Raw genomic sequence first — 23,484 nt, forward strand, 5'->3', positions numbered from 1 at the left:
TGTAAAATAACTCTTCTATTCTTCGTAGTCAGGTATACTTATCAGCACAGGAGACCCTGGGTCGGTTTAAAAATCATGGCCCACACCTCCATGGTGACACTATCCCTATGTCTGATGCCCCAATATCTACTATCCCATACTTTTTAGACCCCAAGTACACAGACCTTTATAACCTCTGGTCAGAGCTACCAAACTATTCTATTAAACAATTCCTTTCCCTATGCTAGACTCTTGGCCAATCGGTACCTCGACGCGGCCCAAAATCTTCCTGCAATATAATCATGTCTCTCATATCTTTTCTCAGTTTAGAACTAGATTCTCTAACATTAGGAAGGGCTCTTGGATTGACATGTTAAGTAGACTTTCTTTCCCTTTTTCCAAAGGTATTTCGAAGATATATGACCATTTGACATTATCCCAGTTCTCTCAAAAGCCCACTTTCATATATTCCTGTGAGAAGGAATTAAATATTACATTGTCCGAAGAGGAAACTGACTCCATCCTTTTCAATTCACATGGTTTCTCAAGATGTAGAACTTTACAAGAGAATTCATATAAAATTATTTCGCGTTGGTAAAGAACCCTGGAAATATTACACCATTTTGGTCTGAGTGACTCTAACTTATGTTGGAGATGCAAACTAGCTGTGGGTAATATGACACATATCTTTTGGTCATGCTCGAAGATTAGACCATTTTGGGGAAAAGTAGAAGTGACCTTAAAACAACTAGGCCTGTTAAGACACTCATTAACCCCTAAAGAAATCCTATTATCCTGCCCAACAGATAACGATAAGCCAAAAAAACATGACTTGATCCCCTGTTGTTGGGTTCAGCAAAACAACTGATCTCTCTACATTGGAAGCAGGAATTTCCCCCCACTCACTACGAATGGATAAACAAGGTAAACATGATAAGACGTTTAGAGGAACTCACCAGTTGGGAAACCTATAGTCACCCCAAATTTTCTGTTTTTTATGTTACTATGTCCTTCTAATGTATCAACACGACTTCTGTATTTTTGACCTTTGTGCAATTATTTACATGTCGTGTATTTTCAATTTTTCGTGTTCTATACTTTATTCAGAAATAAAGAACGTTAAAAAAAAATCATGGCCCACACATGGCCCATTAATGCATTGATGTCTGTGTTCAGTGAAGAATTTTCAGGTAGTATAGTTAACCAGTACATTGAATGAACATTTATTTCAATGACTGCTGTAATTTTATTTATACCATAAGGATTTATATTTTGGCCCCCACAGACTTCATCTGGCATCAGGAATAAAAGAAGAAGAATTGTTATCGTAAAATGTATCTATTATTATGGCAGTAGAAGGATGTCAGCTGGTAAAATATAAAACCCTACCATCTATATGTCATATGACTATAATCTTTCATTACCCATCATTGCAAACAAAATGGTCTACATGACCCCATCCTATTACACCTCTAGTCCTCAATTATCTAGCCTCTTTAGCTATCTTATATTGACCATAAATTCCATGACATGAGAAAATATTAATTTTATAACTAGTTTAAAAATTACTTTCTGCAGAAGTTCAAGCAGTAAAGGGAAATAGCAATTAAAGATGCCGCCTCTTATTTCCTAAGAAGAAAATGCTTAAGAAATTCAAAATAGACTTTCTATATGTCAATAGAAGTAGCATTAGCAAAGAAAAAAGCAATTGGGGCAATTATGGTAATTTTAGCATTCTAAGTCAGTTACTCCTGAATTCAGCCACGCCTTAGAGGTAATGTATCACATTTTTTTTATTAATAGTTAGTAATTATATAAACATTTATTTTATGTACTGTATTTACATTTTTATATTTATTTATTTTTTCATTTTTTCCATACTACTGGAGGCTGCTGTTTGTATTTGCTAGTGTGTAATCGTCAGAGCACGACATATAGACACCCCAAATACAACAGCCACAGGCCATAAGATACTGTGGTTGGACACTGTCCGCATGTCTTATGCTGTGACCAAATCAGCTGTGAATTGTGCAGGCCCCCATCTTGCGCAGTTCACAGCTGTGAAGTGGGTCACCAGGGTACCGGTGGTGAAAACATGTCAGCAGCCTGACATTATACTACTAAGGCTATCGACCCGTTCTCACCGCTGGAAAAAGTCACCATTACAGTCCTACCTCATCACTGTGAATAGCGGTAGTTGCGGCGGTGACTTCTTCTAGCGGTGAGAACAGGTCAGTAGCCTAGAATTAGTAGTACAATGTTAGGCTTCTCAACATATTCTCACAGCTGCAATATTCAGAGCTCAGCAGTGTAATCATCACGATGCAGGGCTCTAAACACTGACTCAGCAGTGTTAATCCTCATTGAAATGTCCATGATGCACAGGGATGTCTGAAGGAGGCAAATGTGCTCTGCATGTTCCATATCAATGTGCAGTGCAGGATAACCAGTGACAAAGTCATCAAAGTCATCTTTGTCTAGGGCAGGGATGTCAAACTCAAACACATAGAAGGCCAAAATCAAAAACTTAGACAAAGTCACGGGCCAACCAGTATACAGTATAATGGTCAAGCATAGTCCTCCACACAGAATAATAGCCCCGCATAGCTTTCCATACAGTATAATGGGTCCCACATAGTCCTCCATACAGTATAATGGGCCCCACAAAGTTCTCCATACAGAATAATGGCCCCACATAGGGGCAGTGGTTCTGGTGTCGTGGGCCAAATATAATCACCCTGTGGGTCAGATTTGGCCCATGGTCCAGAGTTTGACATGTATTATCCAAAGCTTATTTCACACGTCCAGATATTTCTGGTACTGGAAAAACCAGCACCAGAGATATCCGTGTCTGTTTGTACCTGTGTTGCATATGTGTGGCAACCGTGTACCGCCTGTGTGCCGCATCAGAATCAAACGTACCAGTGCCTGGGAATGGGGGGTACAGTTAGCGCTGAAGGAATGTCTCATAATTGTCCTCTGCTTGCGCTGCGATCAGCGCGAGCAAGCGACAATGTTGAAAGTAGTATTCTGCAGCCGCTGTCTACAAAAAGTGTAAAAATAAGAATAAAATAAAAAAAATTATACTCACGTGGCTTGAGGCACATGCTGAGGAGCCAAGGAGAAGGGCCTCTGACATGCGCTGAGCTAACTGACTGAAAGGACACCCTCTCGCTGCAGTGCATCATTATCCTCTGTTCCTCAGTGTGTGTGGTCGCCTCAAGCCAGGTGAGTATAATCAATTTTTTATATTATTCTTATTCTTAAACTTTTTTTCTGCAAAAATAACCCTCCTTATATAATTGATGTAGTATCTCAATCCCCTCCTTTTCCATTACCTAAAACCCTCCAAATGTTGCAATTCCCTCAAACAGGAGTTATTCCAGATAGAGGTGTACTTGGAATATTCTCCTATTCCCAGCCATTTCTCACATGCTCACCAGATTTTATGGACAAGGACTAAAGTCGGGAAGCATCCGGGCTTGGACCTAAACCTGCATGAGTCTAATAGTTCTACTAAATTCCCCCTCCCCACAAGAAATTTCAGCACCAGGGCGCCTGCCCCCTATACCTCCTCCAAAGCCCGTCCTCTAAAATGTTTAAATTGAGAGGCTAGAAAACAACCCAAAGTGTGTGGTAAGGCCAGGCCCCCCCCGATTTTTAGGCAGCCGTAGCTTTTCAAACTTTCTCAGTATACCCCCTTTCCAAATCAAGTCCCTGAAAATGTTATGCATCTTCCTAAGCCAATATTCGGGAATCCAGACGGGATAATTATGCAGTACATAAGGAATGCTAGGCATAAGGCACATTTTTAGAAGATTCATCCTTCCAGAAGCTGAGAGCAGTAATTTCCCCCATGCTTCAACTTTATTTCTGGACCTAGTCACCAATGGACTCAAGTTTAGGGGGATATAATATTGTCTCTCTTGTAATACGGTCATGGCCAAAAGTGTTTGGCACCCTTGAAATTGTCACAGAAAATGAAGTACAGTACAGACCAAAAGTTTGGACACAGCTGCTCATTTAAAGATTTTTCTGTATTTTCATGACTATGAAAATTGTACATTCACACTGAAGGCATCAAAACTATGAATTAACACATGTGGAATTATATACTTAACAAAAAAGTGTGAAACAACTGAAAATATGTCTTATATTCTAGGTTCCTCAAAGTAGCCACCTTTTGCTTTGATGACTGCTTTGCACACTCTTTGCATTCTCTTGATGAGCTTCAAGAGGTAGTCACCGGAAATGGTTTTCACTTCACAGGTGTGCCCTGTCAGGTGTAATAAGCGGGATTTCTTGCCTTATAAATGGGGTTGGGACCATCAGTTGTGTTGTGCAGAAGTCTGGTGGATACACAGCTGATAGTCCTACTGAATAGACTGTTAGAATTTGTATTATGGCAAGAAAAAAGCAGCTAAGTAAAGAAAAACAAGTGGCCATCATTACTTTAAGAAATGAAGGTCAGTCAGTCCGAAAAATTGGGAAAACTTTGAAAGTGTCCCCAAGTGCAGTTGTAAAAACCATCAAGCGCTACAAAGAAACTGGCTCACATGAGGACTGCCCCAGGAAAGGAAGACCAAGAGTCACCTCTGCTTCTGAGGATAAATTTATCCGAGTCACCAGCCTCAGAAATCGCAGGTTAACAGCAGCTCAGATTAGAGACCAGGTCAATGCCACACAGAGTTCTAGGAGCAGACACATCTCTTCAACAACTGTTAAGAGGAGACTTTGTGCAGCAGGCCTTCATGGTAAAATAGCTGCTAGGAAACCACTGCTAAGGACAGGCAACAAGCAGAAGAGACAAGTTTGTTCTAAAGAACACAAAGAATGAACATTAGACCAGTGGAAATCTGTGCTTTGGTCTGATGAGTCCAAATTTGAGATCTTTGGTTCCAACCACCGTGTCTTTGTGAGACGCAGAAAAGGTGAACGGATGGACTCTACATGACTGGTTCCCACCGTGAAGCATGGAGGAGGAGGTGTGATGGTGTGGGGGTGCTTTGCTGGTGACACTGTTGGGGATTTATTCAAAATTGAAGGCATACTGATGAAGGCATGCTATTCCATCCAGTTTGCGTTTAGTTGGACAATCATTTATTTTTCAACAGGACAATGACCCCAAACACACCTCTAAGCTGTGTAAGGGCTATTTGACCAAGAAGGAGAGTGTTGGGGTGCTATGCCAGATCACCTGGCCTCCACAGTCACCAGACCTGAACCCAATTGAGATGGTTTGGGGTGAGCTGGACCGCAGAGTGAAGGCAAAAGGGCCAACAAGTGCTAAGCTTCTCTGGGAACTCCTTCAAGATTGTTGGAAGACCATTTCCGGTGACTACCTCTTGAAGCTCATCAACAGAATGCCAAGAGTGTGCAAAGCAGTCATCAAAGAAAAGGTGGCTACTTTGAAGAACCTAGAATATAAGACATATTTTCAGTTGTTTCACACTTTTTTGTTAAGTATATAATTCCACATGTGTTAATTCATAGTTTTGATGCCTTCAGTGTGAAAGTACAATTTTCATAGTCATGAAAATACAGAAAAATCTTTAAATGAGAAGGTGTGTCCAAACTTTTGGTCTGTACTGTATTTCTCCAAGAAAATTATTGAAATTACATGTTTTGTTATACATGTTTATTTCTTTTGTGTTTTTTTCTAACAACACAAAAAGTAACAGAGAAAAAAGGCAAATTGGATATAATTTCACACAAAACCCCCAAAAAGGGCCAAACAAAATTGTTTGCACCTTTCCAAAATTGCATGTAAAGAACTCTGTTTCATGCATGTGATGCTCGTTAAAACTCACCTGTGGCAAGTACTAGATGTGGGCAATGTGAAAACCACACCTGAAACCAGATAAAAAGGGGACAAGTTTACTCAGTGTTTGCATTGGTGGTCTGTGTGTGCCACACTAAGTAAGGGGAACAGTAAGAGGCAAAGAGAACTGTCTGACGACTTGAGAACCAAAATTGTTGAAAAATATTAACAATCTCAAGGTTACAAGTCCATCTCCAGAAATCTTGATGTTCCTTTGTTCACCGTGTGAAACATAATCAAGAAATTTACAACCAATGGCACTGTAGTTAATCTCCCTGGATGTGGATGGCAGAGAAAAATTGATGAAAGGTTGCAACACATGATTGTCTCAATGGTGGATGAGCAGCCCCAATCAAGTTTCAAAAAAATTCAAGTTGTCCTGCAGGCTCAAAGTGCATTAGTGTCAGCAAGAACTATCAGTCAACATTTGAATGAAATGAAACGGTATGGCAGGAGACCCACAAAGACGCCACTGCTGATACAGAGACATAAAAAAGCTAGACTACAGTTTGCCAAAATTTATGTGAGTAAGCCAAAATCCTTCTGGGAAAGCGTCTTGTGGACAGATGAGATCAAGATAGAGCTTTTTAGTAAAGCACATCATTCTACTGTTTAGCAAAATGGAATGAGGCCTACAAAGAAAAGAATACAATACCTACAGTCAAATATGGTGGAGGTTCAAAGATGCTCTGGGGTTGTTTTGTTGCCTCTGCCACTGGGTGTCTTAACTGTGTGCAAGCCATCATGAAATCTGAAGATTACCAAAGGATTTTGGGTCACAATGTAGTGTCAGAAAGCTGGATTTGTGTTGTAGCAGAACAATGACCCCAAACATACTTCAAGTAGCACCCAGAAATGGATGGAAACAAAACACTTGAGAGTTCAGAAGTGGCCAGCAATGAGTCCGGCTCTAAATCCCATTGAACACCTGTGGAGAGATCTTAAAATTGCTGTTGGGACAAGACACCCTTCAAATATGAGAGACCTGGAGCAGTTTGCAAAAGAAGAGTGGTCCAAAATTCCATTTGAGAGGTGTAAGAAGATTGTTGATGGTTATAGTATTGATTGCAGTTATTTATTCTAAAGGATGAGCAACAAATATTAAGTTGAGAGTGCCAACAATTTTGTCCAGCCCATTTTTGTGGTTTTGTGTGAAATGATGTCCAATTTGCCTTTTGTCTCTGTTTTTTTGTTTTGTTCCAATACATACAAAGGAAATAAAAATGTGTATAAAAAACATGTGTAACTGCAATAATTTTCTTGGAGAAATACTTCATTTTCTGTAACAATTTCAAGGGTGCCAACACTTTCGGCATGACTATATATCTTGTAACATGTCGAAATATTTACATTTTGAGACTACTGGGACCATGAAAGAGCTACTTAGTCCTGAGATGTCTTTATCGTCCAAGGGAAGCAGACTTTGACCAATTTATGGCAATCCCGAGAAGGCCCCAAATCTATAGTTCCCATTATAATTGGAAGAAAAATATTTATTTTATTAACAAACAGTAAGAGATCACCAGTACATTGAGCCATCTTTTCTTTCTGGTCCCCATATTTAAGACCTTCTATCCCAGTATGTTGTCTAATAATACAGGCTAACGGTTCAATTACTATAGCAAAAAGTAAGGGTGACAGCCGGCAGTCCTGTCTCGTTCCCTGTGAAGCTTAAGATTTCCAGAAACATCTCCATTTGCTCTTATTTTAGCAATTGGTGATTTATACATCAGCATAACCCATTTTAAAAAGTTAGGTCCAAACCCTATTTTCCTTAGCATAGCCCAAATACAGCCCCATTTGACACTATCAAATGCTTTGATGGCATCTAAGGATAAGATGCCCTTCCGACTAGGATCCTCTTGTCTCACTTGCAAATTAAAAAAACGCCTGTGTAAGTTTATGGCAGTTGACTTAGAGGGCATAATGCCAGCATGGTCTGGATGAATTACTGACTTAATAACCGTACTCAATTGGGGAGCCAGAATTTTAGCCAATATTTTAACATCTGTTGTCAGCAGTGAGATAGGCCTGTCAGAGTCAGGTAGTTCTCTATCTTTTCCTTCCTTGGGCTGGACACCTATTACTGCTTCATATACTGACTTTGGTAACACCCCTGATAAAAATGTATTATTAATAATTTCCAGGTAGTTTGGTAGCAATTCTTCCTAAAAATGGTTACAGATTTCTATCGGAAGGCCATTCAATCCAGGGGCAGTATCATCAGTCATTTTCCCAACAGCCTGTCGAACTTCTTCCAAGGAAATTGGCTGGTCTAAAAACAATATCTTTATCCTCTAGACAAGGGAGACTTATCCCCGAGAGGTAATCCGACAGACTGTTTTCCAAGTAATTGACCTCAGACAAGTTCTACATTATCGTGCACCTGGGAATTTGATGCTGTGCCATGAGGGACATCCTCCCCCTCTTCTTCCTCTTCTGGAGCTGGTGCAGCAAATCTAGATCCTGTAGGGGACATTATATTGTTCCCCTATGTGCCAGTCACTGATCTCCATTTCTGTGGGCTGTGGGTGAATGCTCTATGAGCTTATTGTTCCAGATTGGCCGCTGCCTCTCCTCCTACATCTCTCTGTGTCTGGCCACATGATGTGCGGGCGCCATCTTGGATGTCTGATGGTGCCGCTCCGTCCTCCCTGCTGATCTTTTTACTTCGGGTCATCATCACCGCCGCAGCCTGGAAAAAGCACACCCAGCCTCCAGGAACCGTCAGCCACCAGGTAGGAGTCTTTTCTCCACGAAATTGTGCCTCAGGATGTGCTTTACAGGAGGAGTGCAGCAGGAGCTCTCCGGAGACACGTCCTCACCGCATACACGCTAGGCCACGTCCACCTTACCAGGTCATTTTTAGGGTATAATGAACACCAGGAAAAAAACAAACAGCACGATCAAGCCATCCCTCACCTCCACACAAAAAATGGAGGAATTGCATTTATTTACTGCAATTATTTACTCCGCTGTGCTATGATCCTAAAGTTTATCCTCCCCCATGTTTCTACAAACACCCAGAAGGAGCCAGGAGGAGTGAGATCACACACATATGACCAGATCCTGCCAAGTTTACTTCAGTACACTAGGTTTTCATGGCAAATGTCAGCAGCTGCTCCCCCTAGTGTTTAAAAGTTGAAAACATTAAAGTTGCAATAAATTTTCATTTTTTTATACAATGAAATATATAGATATTTTGAATTAAAATATGAATACTTTTTTTTTTACACTGTTTAACATTTTTTTCTTTGATAAATTCCCTCTAGTGAGTTAATGCGGTTGTCCAACCCCTTAAAGGTGTTTTTCAAGACCTTTACAATGCTGTAAAATAAAACAAATTAAGCAAAGCTCACATTACCAATCCCTGCAGTCTATATTCCATTGCTTCCGAGGTCTCCCACTCACTTGTCACTCTACTTTCTGCTCCCTCTCAAAAAAACTATACTGGCAACGCTGAGGTTATTGCTGCAGCCAATCAGCCCCATGTCCATTTCCAAATGCCCTTACTAGAAGCCGGGATTGAATAACCAGTGGGAACTCAGGAAGCGAAGGCACAGTAGCCACAGGGATTGGAAACTAAGAATTATTCAGGTTATTTCTATGCAATCTATTTTACTAAGTAGAAAGCCCTTTTCTAGAATTTTTTTTTCATTTTGCCAGCTGCATTCCTTAAAGGGGTTGTCCATTTCTTTCTGTGAGGTAAAACATTGTTTAAATACAGGCAGGGAAATGTTTTACCTCACAAAAAGAATCAGCTGTGATCCCCTGCTGTAATGTCTGTATACTCTTTTTCTTCCTCCCCTGCCCAGCAGATGTGGTATGATCAGACCATGTTCCTGTACAGTCAGACATAACCATTACACAGTACACAGCAGGGGCACATTTATAAGATTATCTCAGCACAGGAACATTTTATTAACAAATCCAATTGTGGAAGTTATTATTATTCCAAGATCTATTAATTAAAATTAACTTTTGTTCGTGGGAAAACTCCTTTAAGTTCAGCACTCAGGGAATACATTTTACTGGTTTGAATATTAAAAAAAAAGTTCTTTAAGTAATTTGTATATAAAATCATGGAGTCATACCGTATATTATACAGTATACTGTATATTGTCAGCTGGGTAGCATGACTTCCTATAATTTGAATACTACTGTATAATAAGAAATAAAGTAAGGCAAAGTAGCCTCTAAATTAGTAAAGCTAATTATTTTACTATTTCAAGGCAAAGATACTGAGAAGTGCGTTTACATCTTTGATATCATGCTATGAGTACAGGTGGACGCTGCCCTTGCTTAATATGTTCACAGCTATGTCATACATTGTAGAAATCCATCAATAATACATGATACAGTATTATGAGCAAGTAAAGTGGTTTTTCCAAGCAGAATTCACATTGCCCTTCATATTTAATTGCTGGTGATGTCATTTACTATGTGAAATGAATTCTTCCTTCATAATATAGCAATACAATGTCAGGGCGTGGGGCATGGATTTCCCATCAGTACTCCACTACTGTTTTACCTTTTATACTGTACAGTTAATACAAACAATGCGAAAATGTATCTGCTCAGACCCTCACAATCCCTACCAGGGACATAGCATAGAATATCTGAACCCTTTTAACAAATTTCAAAGAATTTTCCCTTGAAACAAATGTCAGTGACCCCCACCAATTCCAAGAAGAACGGTGCCTATTCTTGGTTTTCAGCACAGAAGTCAGAGAATATGCTCCCTACTAAAATCTATGAGAGGTGCAGAAAAAAAACTAAATACACTCAGTCAGATGTATCCTAATCTACCACAGATTGACATATGTTTTTTCTTTTCTGGCATTAACTTCACTGGGCACATTCAGATTTGCCATAAATGCCCTTTCATATGGAACCTTTGAATTCAGAACTTCAAGCACAGCTGCTCAATGAAGCAATACTATAAAAAATCGCACTTTAATTGGAGATATATGTCAAAAATATCCTTAATGTGACACCGATTGTAAGTAATGAAAATCTTAAAAAAAAGACTAGAGGGGTTTATGTGTATAGCCCCTAAATTTTGAACACAAGTGGTGGTCCTTTTACAACTATATAGGTAGTCTATATAATTGCAAGGGTGCGCTTGCTAAAAACTTACATAGGCTTCAACTCATCATCAGGAGTGGTATGAGCATGTACAAGACTCACCCAAGGGCACCCCAAATTACTAGACAAAGGAGAAAGGAAATTGCTCAAGAACTAAGCCAAGTTGAGGATGGCAGAATGGCTATATGGAGGCGTGCCCGATTTTGATTTTTGCTATTGCGTCCCCTCTACTTCCCTGTATGTAAACAAATGAGAAAATTAAATAAGAAATAAACTGGAAACACATATTTTTGGAGGAAGGTTTGTCTTATCTTTTGCTTGCACAATACATACTAGCCAAGCAATCCATGTTTCTACATCCGACCATACACATAGGTTAGTCATTGGACAAAACATATCTTACCCAACGCAACGTACATTGTTGCAGGAGCCAACAACGCATGTTTAGAGAGGATACACATCGGATCAGAAGGCGAACAGGCAAGAATATAGAAAACAATCAAGCTGCCCCCATACATATTAGACTGCTGGCACTCGAGAACTCTGAAAATATACATGGCTATGCCATCGCCTCATCTTTTTTTTTTAAATAATTTGCCGTTTTAGATTTTGCAGATAGTTTGCTACTTATGCTATGAAAAGCTGAATTTTGGCTAATTCAGTTGTTTGTTATTTGTTTTTCGATTTGACATCTGTACATTTGTATATATACTGAACAAAAGGAAAGATGGACAACCATCACAACACTGGTTACTATCTGATGTCTATGACCAGCTAAAACAAGCATGATTTTTTTTACTCCAGCTGACGATATTAGGACTTGTAGTCCAGCAACATCCAGAGTCACAAAAAGCTACATATAGTCTACTCAAACACAGAAATATAATAAAAAAGAAAGATAAGCATAGCCTGGAACATATGTGATGAGATAACATTGGCATCTGTGAACCCTACAACTTCACAGTTTCATCAGAGACCTGCTTTAAATTTACCTATCCTCTCAAAGCCCCTTTTACATGGCAGTATTTTGGTCTGTGGTACTCATCCATATTTGTAAGTTAAAATCAGGGGTGCGAGCTACAGGGAGAAGTAAAAAAAAAGCACCTCTTATGGGTAATTCACACGTCAGTATTTTTCATCTGTGTTTCTGTGTCAAGACCAGAAGTGGAACTTATAGAGAGAAACTAGAATTGAAAGATTGATACCTGTTCTGTATTTTGGAGGCACTCCAGGTGCTGGCATACTAATACTGATCAAAAATACTAATGTAGGAATGAAACCTTTGACCCACTTTTGATTTTGGCTTACAAATACTGACCAGGACACTGCTGGGTGAAAGTGACCTAAAGGTTCCTTTTATACCTATGTTCAGATATCTAGTCAATTCCTGTCCAATGAAGTTAATATCAGTCTAAATAAGAGTGTGTAAATGGCCAATTGATCTGATTGCACCCACCTCATCTGCTGAATCTGAAGTGTATAAACATGTGTCTGTCAATCAAAATGATTGCAGTGTAAATATCATCAGAAACATATCTAATTGACAGTTTCATTATAGGGAATAAAAAGGTTTTCTTTTAAGATGATTCAACAAATGAGGAAGATGAGAACTAGATCTACCCTAAAAAAATCTGTGAGATCAGTCTGACTGAATTTACACTAAATTTCTGACCAATCATAAAGCGTATGCTGTGCATAACACCAAGGCATGGCTACAGCAAATTCATAGAATAGCTATAGCGAGCCAAAACTTAAAGGGGGTGTTCCAGTAGGAAGAAGTTATCACCTGGACATAGGATAGGTGACAACGTCTAAATTTGAAGGGGTACAACTTCTGGGAAAATTGGCTTTCTCTGGCAGTCACGTAGGGAATGAATGAAGCAGAGATCACACTGCTGCTCAGTTCTAATGGGGATAAAAGTGCTCCATTCTGGGGATTTGTGCAGGTCCCCCTAACAATTTAGAAGTTATAAACTATACTGTAAAGTAATAACTTCATCCTACTAGCATACCCTTTTAATTTAGTGACCACATTGAAAATCTTTAAGGTAGAAGACTTTTTCTAAACAAAACTCAATAATTTGCATTGTGCTGATCATGGGGAATAGTAGTACTTCCGCAGACTACTTCAGTGACCTGCAAACTAATAAGAACCAGTACAACTAGTGTAGTATGCATGCTAGATGGCCGATAGGGATTTAAGAAAATTCATTGCATTTTCCCAACAACAAAACTGCTCATGTATGGAGGCTTGAGCTGTCCACCAAGAATCAAGTCCTGTGATTGACAGACAGCCATGTGTAGCCATGACAATAGTAATTATTACAGTCTGCAGGTGATAACTGACAAGTCTATGGAACAGTATAAGAAAGTGTCACAATCCACAGCACCTGTACAGAGCTATATAGACATCACTATCTCTATAAACCTGTGACTAGTGGTATATAGATAGATAGATAGATAGATAGATAGATAGATAGATAGAGCCATTTACCAGCGTTCATAAGGAGCAGGACGACCCCCAAGCACTTCATAGTCGAGAACAGCAGAGTTTTCTACAACGCAGAGAAGTTAATATCCAGGCTTCGGTTGCATCCCCAGGCAGTCCCCCAGGATGATGGGAGTAGTGATAGTCTGCAGTGATGGTCTCCCTGTAGTAGTACAATGAGCAGTCCGTCCTGAGCAGCAGCTGAGCACAGACTGAGGATGTAGTAGCCGCAGCAGAGTGCTCCCTCCCTGGAGCGCCCGCCCCTCAGCTCCTCAGTCGCATCCACTTTCTCGGCTCTGCTGCTCTGTGGTGACACTGGAGGCTTTTTCCTTTCCTTGTACTGAGACTGTGCGGAGTAGATGTTTTAGTTGCTCCATTACACAAAGGGATATTATTATTAGGTTGCTTTGGCTATGACTCTGACGTTATAATGAGGGTAGAATCCTGTGCATCCAGTAAAGATGGACACAGAATACTTGCTGACACTTTCTTACTTTCTAAATAAAAATCGTTGAGACTGAGTTACTAAATCTGTCTAACTTTTGGAAGGACTAGACTGTGTTATGCTGCAATCAATCAGGCCGAGCATGGCCATTAAATGGACCACCAATTGGCTACATAAAAGCCTATCTGCAGTCACAAACAGCACTTGGATGCCATCCGGATGCTGGCCAATTATTTCATGAACTCATAGACTGCCATTGGTGAGTTTGATCTGTGACTTGGATCAAAAACGAACAAGTCTCCGTGTTTTTGTGAGGAACACTTGGTTATCAAAAATACACAGATATGTGAACTACTCCATAGACCCGGAGTGGGGAACCTTTTTTCTGCCAGGGGCCATTTGGATATTTATATCATCCTTCAGGGGCCGTACAGAATTGACAGCTTGAAATTTATCTTGCTATATTTGGTCAAACATTAAATCAACTCACCTCTAATGTGATGGCTGGATGCGTCTCTTTGGTGCAACAATATTAGGTGGTATTGATGATGTTGCTAATTGCAAGAGCCTTTCCAGATTTGCGTCAGCCTGAAGCGCAATCGACTCTGCAATGAATTTAGAAAATAACTCACAACAGTAAGTTCTGAACACAGATATATATTACACTGCATGTCTTATCACAATGTGAAATTCATTACTGTCATAACTGTTCATGTAACATTTCTAGAACTCAAGCAGTGGGGGGTCTGCATTATTTATATTACACAGGAGATGCTAGTACTTGAGCATCACAGCAGACACTGGGACTGGGACATAAACATCACAGGAGATGGGGTATATACATCACAGGAGATGTTAGGGTATTGTCACGCAAAGTGTGGGAAAGACTAAGTGCAACACGAAGGGAATATGGGGAGGAAGCCCAAACACTAGGGAAAGGGGGAGTGGAGACCTCTAGGCAGATCTAATATCACCCTGACTACGCTACCGTCCCTATATAGGTTCCACACCTATCGCCGAGCAGAACCCTAAGCCTTGGATGTCCCTAGAGCTTGGCCCTAGATAGGGAGGGGGAGGGGTGAGCACTGGTCAGGCCCCACTACAAACTAAAGACAAACAAGGTAGACAAACAAAGGGGATAAACTTAGCTTGAGCAGACACCAGAGGAGAAATGCCAACTGTCCTGCAAGGGCACCAGAGAAGAAGATAGCTGACTGCTAGTGCTCCAAGCCTGCAGAAAGGTAGAAAGAAGTATCACCGGCGATTCCCTGAAGCAAATTGAGTGCTTTTAACTCTCAGGCAAGGGTGTGTCAATCAGCAGCAGGAGGGAGGTCGCCGCTCGGTCCAAAAGGAAGAAGGTCACTGCCAAGCCCAGTAACCTTCTACAGCCAGATCCAGAGCGACTGTCTATTTCACCTGACACACCCATGACAGGTATATACATCACAGGAGACGCTGTAGCATGTACATCACAGGAGACAGGGCATATATATCACAGGAGACACTGGAGTATATATATCACAGGAGGGTCTGGGGGCATATACATGACAGGAAGAGCTAGGGTATATACATCACATGAGACGCCGGGGCATATACATCACGGAAGGTGCTGGGGGCACATACATCACAGGAGGGGCTGGGCATATACATCACAGGAGACACTGGGGGCATATACATCACAGGAGGGGCTGAAGGCATATACATCTCAGGAGATGCCGGGGCACCAAATTCACAGGAGGTGCTTGGGGAATATACATCACAGGAGAAAGGGCATATACATCACAGGAGATGCTGGGGGCATAGACATCACAGGAAGGGCTGGGGGGCATATACATCACAGCAGATGCTGGGGCACATAGATCACAAGAGGGGCTCGGGGCATATGTATCACAGGAGATGCCGGGGCACATACATCACAGGAGATGCTGGGGCATATACATTACAGGAGATGCTAAGGCATATACATTACAAGTAAGGCTGGGGGCACATACATCACAGGAGACACTGGAGCATATATACATCACAGGACGGACTGGGGCATATATATCATAGGAGGGCCTGGGAGCATATAAATCACAGAGAGTTGCAGGGGAACATACAGATGAAACCAGAAGTTTACATACACTATATAAAAAGACACATATGCATGTTTTTCTCAATTTCTGACATGAAATCAGTATAAACCTTTCCTGTTTTAGGTCAATTAGGATTACCATAATTTTTAATATTTGCCAAATTCCAGAATAATGAGACAGAGAGAATGCTTTAAGGCATTTTTATTACTTACTGCAAAGTCAAAATTTTATATACATTTTATTAGTATTTGGTACCATTGCCTTTAAAATGAATAACTTGGGTCAAACATTTGGGATATCCTTCCACAAGCTTCTCACAATAGTTTGTCGGAATTAGGGCCCATTCCTCCTGACAAAACTGGTGTAACTGATCTAGGTTTGTAGGTCGCCTTGCTCGCACCTGCCTTTTCAGCTTTGCTCATAAATTTTCAATAGGATTGAGATCAGGGCTTTATGATGGCCACTCCAAAACATTGACTTTGTTATCCTTAAGCCACTTTGTTACCATTTGCAGTATGCTTCGGGTCATTGTTCATTTGGAAGACCCATTTCCCCCCAAGCTTTAACTTCCTGGCTGATGTCTTAAGATGTTGCTTCAGTATTGCCACATAATCTTCTTTTCTAATGATGCCATCTATTTTGTGAAGTGCACCAGTCCCGTCTGCAGCACAAAAACCCTACAATATGATGCTGCCACCCCCATGTTTCACAGTTGGGATGGTGTTCTTAGGCTTCCAAGCTTCTCCCTTTTTTCTCCAAACGTAATGATGGTTATTATGCCCAAAAAGTTCAATTTTAGTTTCATCAGGCCACAGGACATGTCTCCAAAAATTAAAGTCTTTGTTCCTGTGAAAATTTGCAAATATTAATCTGTTTTTTTTATGTTTCTTTTTGAGTAATGGCGTCTTTCTGGCAGAGTGGCCTTTCAGTCTATGTTGATACAGTGCTCGTTTCACTGTAGATATGGACACAATCTTACCAGTTTCCGCCATCATCTTCACAAGGTCTTTTGCTTTTGTCCTTGTTGGAGCAAAGCACATTCATCTCTGGTACACAGAACCCATCTCCTTCCTGAACGGTATGACGGCTGGACATTCCCATCCTGTTTGTACTTGCATATAATTGTTTGTACAGATCAACGAGGCACCTTCAGGTATCTTGAAATTGTACCCAAGAATGAGCCAGACTTGTGCAAGTCCACAATTCTTTTCCTGATATCTTGGCTGATTTCTTTACTTTCCCATGATGCTACACAAAGAAGCAGTGTGGGTCAGGTGTGCATTAAAATACATCCACAGGTGTGTCTCTAATTAACTCAGATGTTGCCAAAAAACACATGACATCATCATATGGGCAGTCCAGAATTGTTTAAAGGCATAGTAATCTTAGTGCATGTAAACTTTTGACTTTGTGGTAAGTTTGCAGTAAGTAATAAAAATGCCTTAAACGTTCTCTCTCTCTCATTATTCTGGCATTTGACAAATATTAAAAATTATGGTAATCTTAATTGACCTAAAACGGGAAAGGTTTATTCTTATTTCATGTCTGATATTGAGAAAAACATGCATATGTATCTTTTTATATAGTGTATGTAAACTTCTCGTTTCCTCTGTATATCACAGGATGGGCTGGGGCCATATACATCACAGGAGATGCTGGGGCATATACATTACAGGAGACACTGAGGGCATATACATCACAGGAGAAGCCGAGGCATATACATCACAGGAGACGCCGGGGCATATACATCACAGGAGACACCAGAGCATATACATCACAAGTGGTGATGGGGGGCACATACATCACAGGAGACGCTTGGACATTAACATTACAGGAGGGGCTTTGGGCATATACATTACAGGAGGGGTGGGGGCATATACATTAAAGGAGGGGCTGGGGGCATATACATCACAGGAGATGCAGGGTCATATACATCACAGAAGGGGCTGGGGGAATATACATTACAGGAGAGGCTGGGAGCAAATACATCACAGGAGATGCTGAGGCATACATCAAAGGAGGGGCTAGGGGCATATACATCAAAGCAGTCGCTGAGGGCATATACATCACATGAGACTCTGGAACATATACACTACCGCAGTGGCTGGGGGCATATACATCACAGGAGAAGCTTAGATATATACATCAAAGGAGGAGCTAGGAGCATATACATCACAGGAGACGCTGTGGCATATGCATAAAAGGAGGGGCTGGGGGCATATACATCACAGGAGACACCAGAGCATATACATCACAAGTGGTGATGGGGGGCACATACATCACAGGAGACGCTGGGACATTAACATTACAGGAGGGGCTTTGGGCATATACATTACAGGAGGGGTGGGGGCATATACATTAAAGGAGGTAAAGGAGGGGCTGGGGGCATATACATCACAGGAGATGCAGGGTCATATACATCACAGAAGGGGCTGGGGGAATATATATTACAGGAGAGGCTGGGAGCAAATACATCACAGGAGATGCTGAGGCATACATCAAAGGAGGGGCTAGGGGCATATACATCAAAGCAGTCGCTGAGGGCATATACATCACATGAGACTCTGGAACATATACACTACCGCAGTGGCTGGGGGCATATACATCACAGGAGAAGCTTAGACATATACATCAAAGGAGGAGTTAGGAGCATATACATCACAGGAGACGCTGTGGCATATGCATAAAAGGAGGGGCTGGGGGCATATACATCACATGAGACTCTGGGACATACACATTACAGGAGGGACTAGGGGCATATACATCACAGGAGGGGCTGGGGGCATATACATCACAGGAGACGCTGGGGCATATACATTACAGGAGAGGTTGCCACTGCTATTGTTGTCGGTGGAACTGGAGCGCAAAATGCACTGACTCTGCCCACATAGGACCTCCTGATGCTGGCACACATCATGATGTAAGCCTTCAGTGCACGCACTACAGCCTTCAGTAGTGAATGCTGCGTGCGTGTGCATGCAGTGTCAGAAGCAATTTAAGGGCCTTTGGCCCGAGCTCTGCAAACCCCAGCAAGAGCACTGTGGTCCCTGGGAATCTGCCCAGATTATTATAACTGTAATTATCATTATTTATAATTTACAGTGAATGCAGCTAATGTCTTTTTATCAGAATTATGGACTGTAGACATGTATCACTTACAATCATAATGATTTATGATGGGTTTCCAATGCGTCCGTAAAAAATCCAGAAAAATAAAAAAGTCAAGTTGGCAACCCTGTGAGTGTTACTGTATCTGTAAAAACAATGGAGAAAAACTAGTGTCTGAATGAGCCCTTAGACAGTATGTTGTTTTTCTAAGAACGATGAACTTATTGCTGGCATCTAGTCCCCAGAGAAATAAATACTTTACATGTTTGTTGTGTGTTTGGCAGCATTTACACTGCCTGTTTATCAGCAATTGACTATCCTAAAAAAAAAACACTAATTCATAATTTTCAGCTCCTCTAAATGGTCCCTTACAATACACCAGATTTATCAAAGTTTCTCATGCTGGTTGATAATTCTGGCACATCTTTAGGGCTTATTCAGAGGTCTAATGTTCACAAAAAGCACTCGTACCTGTGATAGTCTATGGGGCCATTCACATGCCCATGATTTTTCACGGACCGAGAGGTTCACAGAAAATCATGGAGACATGATTTTGATCCAAGGTTCAGATCAACATAGGCAATGCAAGTGTATGGTTCCATTAAAAGAAAATCAGACATCACTGAGATCACATCCGAGTGCGGTCCGATTTTTGCAGACTATCAGAATGGAGAAGGTGGATGACACTCGGACCACACTCTGATCAAAGTCTGACCAAAAAAGGGTCTGTTTATTTGTACACCAAAAAATAAAATAAATAAACAAAATTTAAAAAAAGCAAACTTTTTTAAACTGAAAAATCCATGTAAAAAAAATTAGCATGAATATACGCTATATAAGATTATACTTTTTGTTCCATAAATTTCTGACAATATTTGGTGCAATTTTTTGGCATAATTTTGGTACACGGGATCATGACTTAAACCAAGCACCTTTAGCTTCCATTCCACTAGGCCACTCCACCTTGTCAAGCATGGCTAAAATTTATCTAGAGCTTAAATTGGTGTAAAGCATCAAAGATGGTTTCTTGCCACAAATTAAGCCAAATTGCTGGAGCATGTACCTAAGTAAATCAGTCGCAATGTGTGTGTATAAGCTTACAGGGGTTGTCCAGTCCAAATTGATAAGTCTGCAGTCACTCTGTGTGTGCACTGCGGAGACTTCTGAGTCAGGAACGAAGGGTATGTATGCCTTACACATACTCCCAGCCAGAGCCCACACTCGTATAGAGCGAGACCGTGCCCCTTCCAGAGATGCAGCCGTCAAGTGGGCGTGGCCAACTACAATAAAAGTGTATGGAGCAAGGCCACGCCCACTAGATGAGCTCTGGCCAGGAGTATGTATAACGCATACATACCCTCCGGTCCCTGCACAGAAACCGGCGAATCCCCAGAGTGCACAGTGCATGAAATGGGGGGAATCATAAGTCTGCAGTCACACAGAGAGTCTACAGACTTATCGATTTGGACCGGACAACCACTTTAACTCCTTACTGAAACTGCTATTTATTATTCTTTTCACTACTATTTATCTCGATATACCTATATGAAGGCTTGTTTTTTGCATGACAAGCTGTTGGCACTATTTATAATATTTAATAGAATCGAAAACAGGAAAATTGTTCACTGTGCGGTAAAAATTACATGTTAACTTTATATTTTTGGTTTGTATAATTACAGTGATATTTTATAATACATTTAAAATTTTACAACTGTTTTGAAAAAATAGTCCATTAAGTTCTTTTTTTTCCATTAATGGAGCTGTATAAAGGCTTATTTTTGTGTGGCGAGCTATAGTTTTTTGATCATTTTTAATTTTATTTTTGAGAGGAGGCTAGGTGACCCAGGCTCTGTGATTCAGAGATGACATTCTTGAGTACTGCTTGAGTGACCGCTGCTGACAATCACTAGTCTCAGCAATAGAAGTGGATGGCAGGGTACATCACTTCTGCTGTAAATATAGACCATAACTGAGCACTTACACTGGAATTGGATAATTTGCATTTTATTATTTGATAGCAATAAGCCCCTTGGACTATTTTTTTCAGGTCTTAGAAAACCTCTTTAAATCCTATTTTTTTCCTATAACCCTCAACTGGTGAGGTGGAGTTTTTGTCACGCAACTGGTGATGTGGGGTTTCCTATACCCCAGTGTTTAGAAATCTCTTATTTTTACAGAAAATGCAAAGATCACGTTTGTTTTAATCGTTTTCTTATTGGTGATTGATTACACATGAGTATAACAAATTTTTGACACCCACAAATGGATGGAAGCTAGTGAGACACGTATCCTCATACCAGCATCTTTCAATGAATGGCAGCCAAACAAAAATTCCCTGGGGTGTGGCAAACCCCACCTCACCTCACATCACCAGTTGAGGGTTAAGATGAGCATAACCAGAGATACTGTACTTGTTCACTCCATAGAAATAACATTTATGTCTGTAGAGGTTCTATACATAAGGTGCTCTGCTTAGCCCAGGTAATGTATTCACTCTCACATGTGTGCAATGTGAACTCATAGGGCCCCATGCTCCCTGCAGAGAAGGAAAAATGAAAGTCATACAATCTGTTCACTTGGTGCAGCTGCTGAAGTCGCCCAACAGGTCAATGCACTTGATTCTTGAGTAGACTTCTCACACTGCAGAAAACAGAAACTTTCCCATTGAAATTATGCCTGGTGGTAATGTCTTTCATCTCTTTGTTCTTATGGGCTCATTTAACTTTGGAAAACTTGGGGGTGTTAAAACAAAAACACCTTTGTCAGTCACTGTGCACCCTGCTGAACACACTATAGTCAGTGGATGTATGAATGGGGGAATGGAAGCAAGTTACTCTGAATATAGATTACATACTATATGTTTATATTCATGTTGGCTGCAAAATTTTAACCAATTTAAACCCAGTATTTTAGGTTTTGTGGGCATTAATATACCATAGTCCAATTCACTATACCTATTTTTTCAATGGTGTACACAGCTGGTCATATACATTGGCAGGGGCATACAATGAAATCATGGGGTCCCATATCAAAAGATCTAATTGGGCTATCCCCATTCCCCAAAACAAAAGAATTATTCAGCGGGATCATAGTGTATAGACACACTCACAGAAGTTCATATCTCCTAATTTTTAAAGATGGAGAGGGACATGTATTGCGAGACAAACCCTTACTGAAGTCCATAATTGTTCTCACCCACTAGGATAATGCTTTCATTGCAGTTATAGTGTCTGATGTCACTAAAATGCCCCAATAAAGTTTCATGCGCCTCAGTGCCCCACACAGTATGATATTCCCACATATCCCCACACACTTTATTAGGCCTCCACACAGTATGATGCTCCCACAGTGAATTAAGCCATACAATTGGTTCCCACAGTACCCTCAACACGCATCGTATGATGAGCCCACATTGACCCCAAACATTATAATTTCCCCACAATGCCCCCAAAAGCTTTCTAACAGAGTATGATGTGCCTAAAGTGCCTCACACAATATGATGCAAACTTTATGAGGCTCCTAAACAGTATGATGCTCACACAACTCCCCACACCGTATGATGCCCCTCACACCATATGATGACCCACACAGCCTCCTCAGAGTATGATGAGTCCCTCGGCCCCTCACATACAGCATGATGGATCCCATAGGCCCCCACACAGTGTGATGCACCACATCACCCAACACAGAGTATGATGTCTCCACAGTTCCATACACAGTATAATTACCCCACAACTTGATTATCCCCCACACAGTATTATGACATCCATAGTTTCCTCCCACAGTACACCTCAACACAGTATGATGGTCCCCACAACTCCTCCATACTGCGCCCATCGTTCATCCACCCCAAAATAAAAAAACTAAAAAAATAAAAAAACGAATCACTTAGCTTTGTTCCACCGATTCGCTTCTCTACTCTGTGAAGTGTGTGGACTGAGGCTTTGTGCAGCACGCCTGATCTAGTATCATCACACCTGCAGTCTTGAAGCTCCTGAGGATGCAGATACGATTGAGATCATGATACTGCGAGGACTGAGCACAATGTTTCTTGAAACAAAGGCTCCCTCAACTCACGGGCCCTAATTTGTGGTCTTTTGCTATTACGGGCTCGCCATTGCCCATCGGGTATATGTCATTCAAATGCTTGTTCAGATGACAGTTATTTTGCCAACTTCACCATAAACATGCATGCTTAGATTAATCAAGTGTGAATGACGCGCCCCCAGAGCCGTGGGGTACTCGGTGCCGGGCCTATAGATGCTGGGGGAAGGGATATGTCACAGTGGCGGCAACCCGGTCAGTGGCCCAGGGCGGTTAACAAAAAGGGGAAGGAAAATATTTATGTGGGATTTGTAGTTCTTTGGAAGTGTTCGTGACGCCACCTGTGGTTTCTGGTAATAGGTACCAGCGCTGCTTCAGACCTCTGGGGCGGTTGATAGGGCAGCTGGGTTGGAACGGCTCCCCACAGGTGGAGCGG

The 23,484-nt window shown here is 41.1% G+C and overlaps 1 protein-coding gene across 5 annotated transcripts in view; it reads right to left on the bottom strand.

Moving 5' to 3' along the window:
• Positions 1-13,616, bottom strand: part of GFRA3 (GDNF family receptor alpha 3) — a 151,327-nt gene extending 137,711 nt beyond the window's left edge. For 3 of the 5 annotated variants that reach the window (XM_073651420.1, XM_073651422.1, XM_073651419.1), the window contains exon 1: positions 13,383-13,616. In XM_073651420.1, coding sequence (XP_073507521.1) covers positions 13,383-13,422 — 40 coding nt within the window. In that variant the 5' untranslated portion in view covers positions 13,423-13,616. The remainder of the gene's footprint in view (positions 1-13,382) is intronic. The other 2 variants (XM_073651421.1, XM_073651418.1) reach the window with 1 other exon arrangement.
• Positions 13,617-23,484: the final 9,868 nt, after the last annotated feature.

The sequence above is a fragment of the Phyllobates terribilis genome, unplaced genomic scaffold, assembly GCF_046119375.1.
Source record: "Phyllobates terribilis strain yellow unplaced genomic scaffold, ASM4611937v1 Scaffold_11__3_contigs__length_659146591, whole genome shotgun sequence".
NCBI classification, from domain to species: domain Eukaryota; kingdom Metazoa; phylum Chordata; class Amphibia; order Anura; family Dendrobatidae; genus Phyllobates; species Phyllobates terribilis.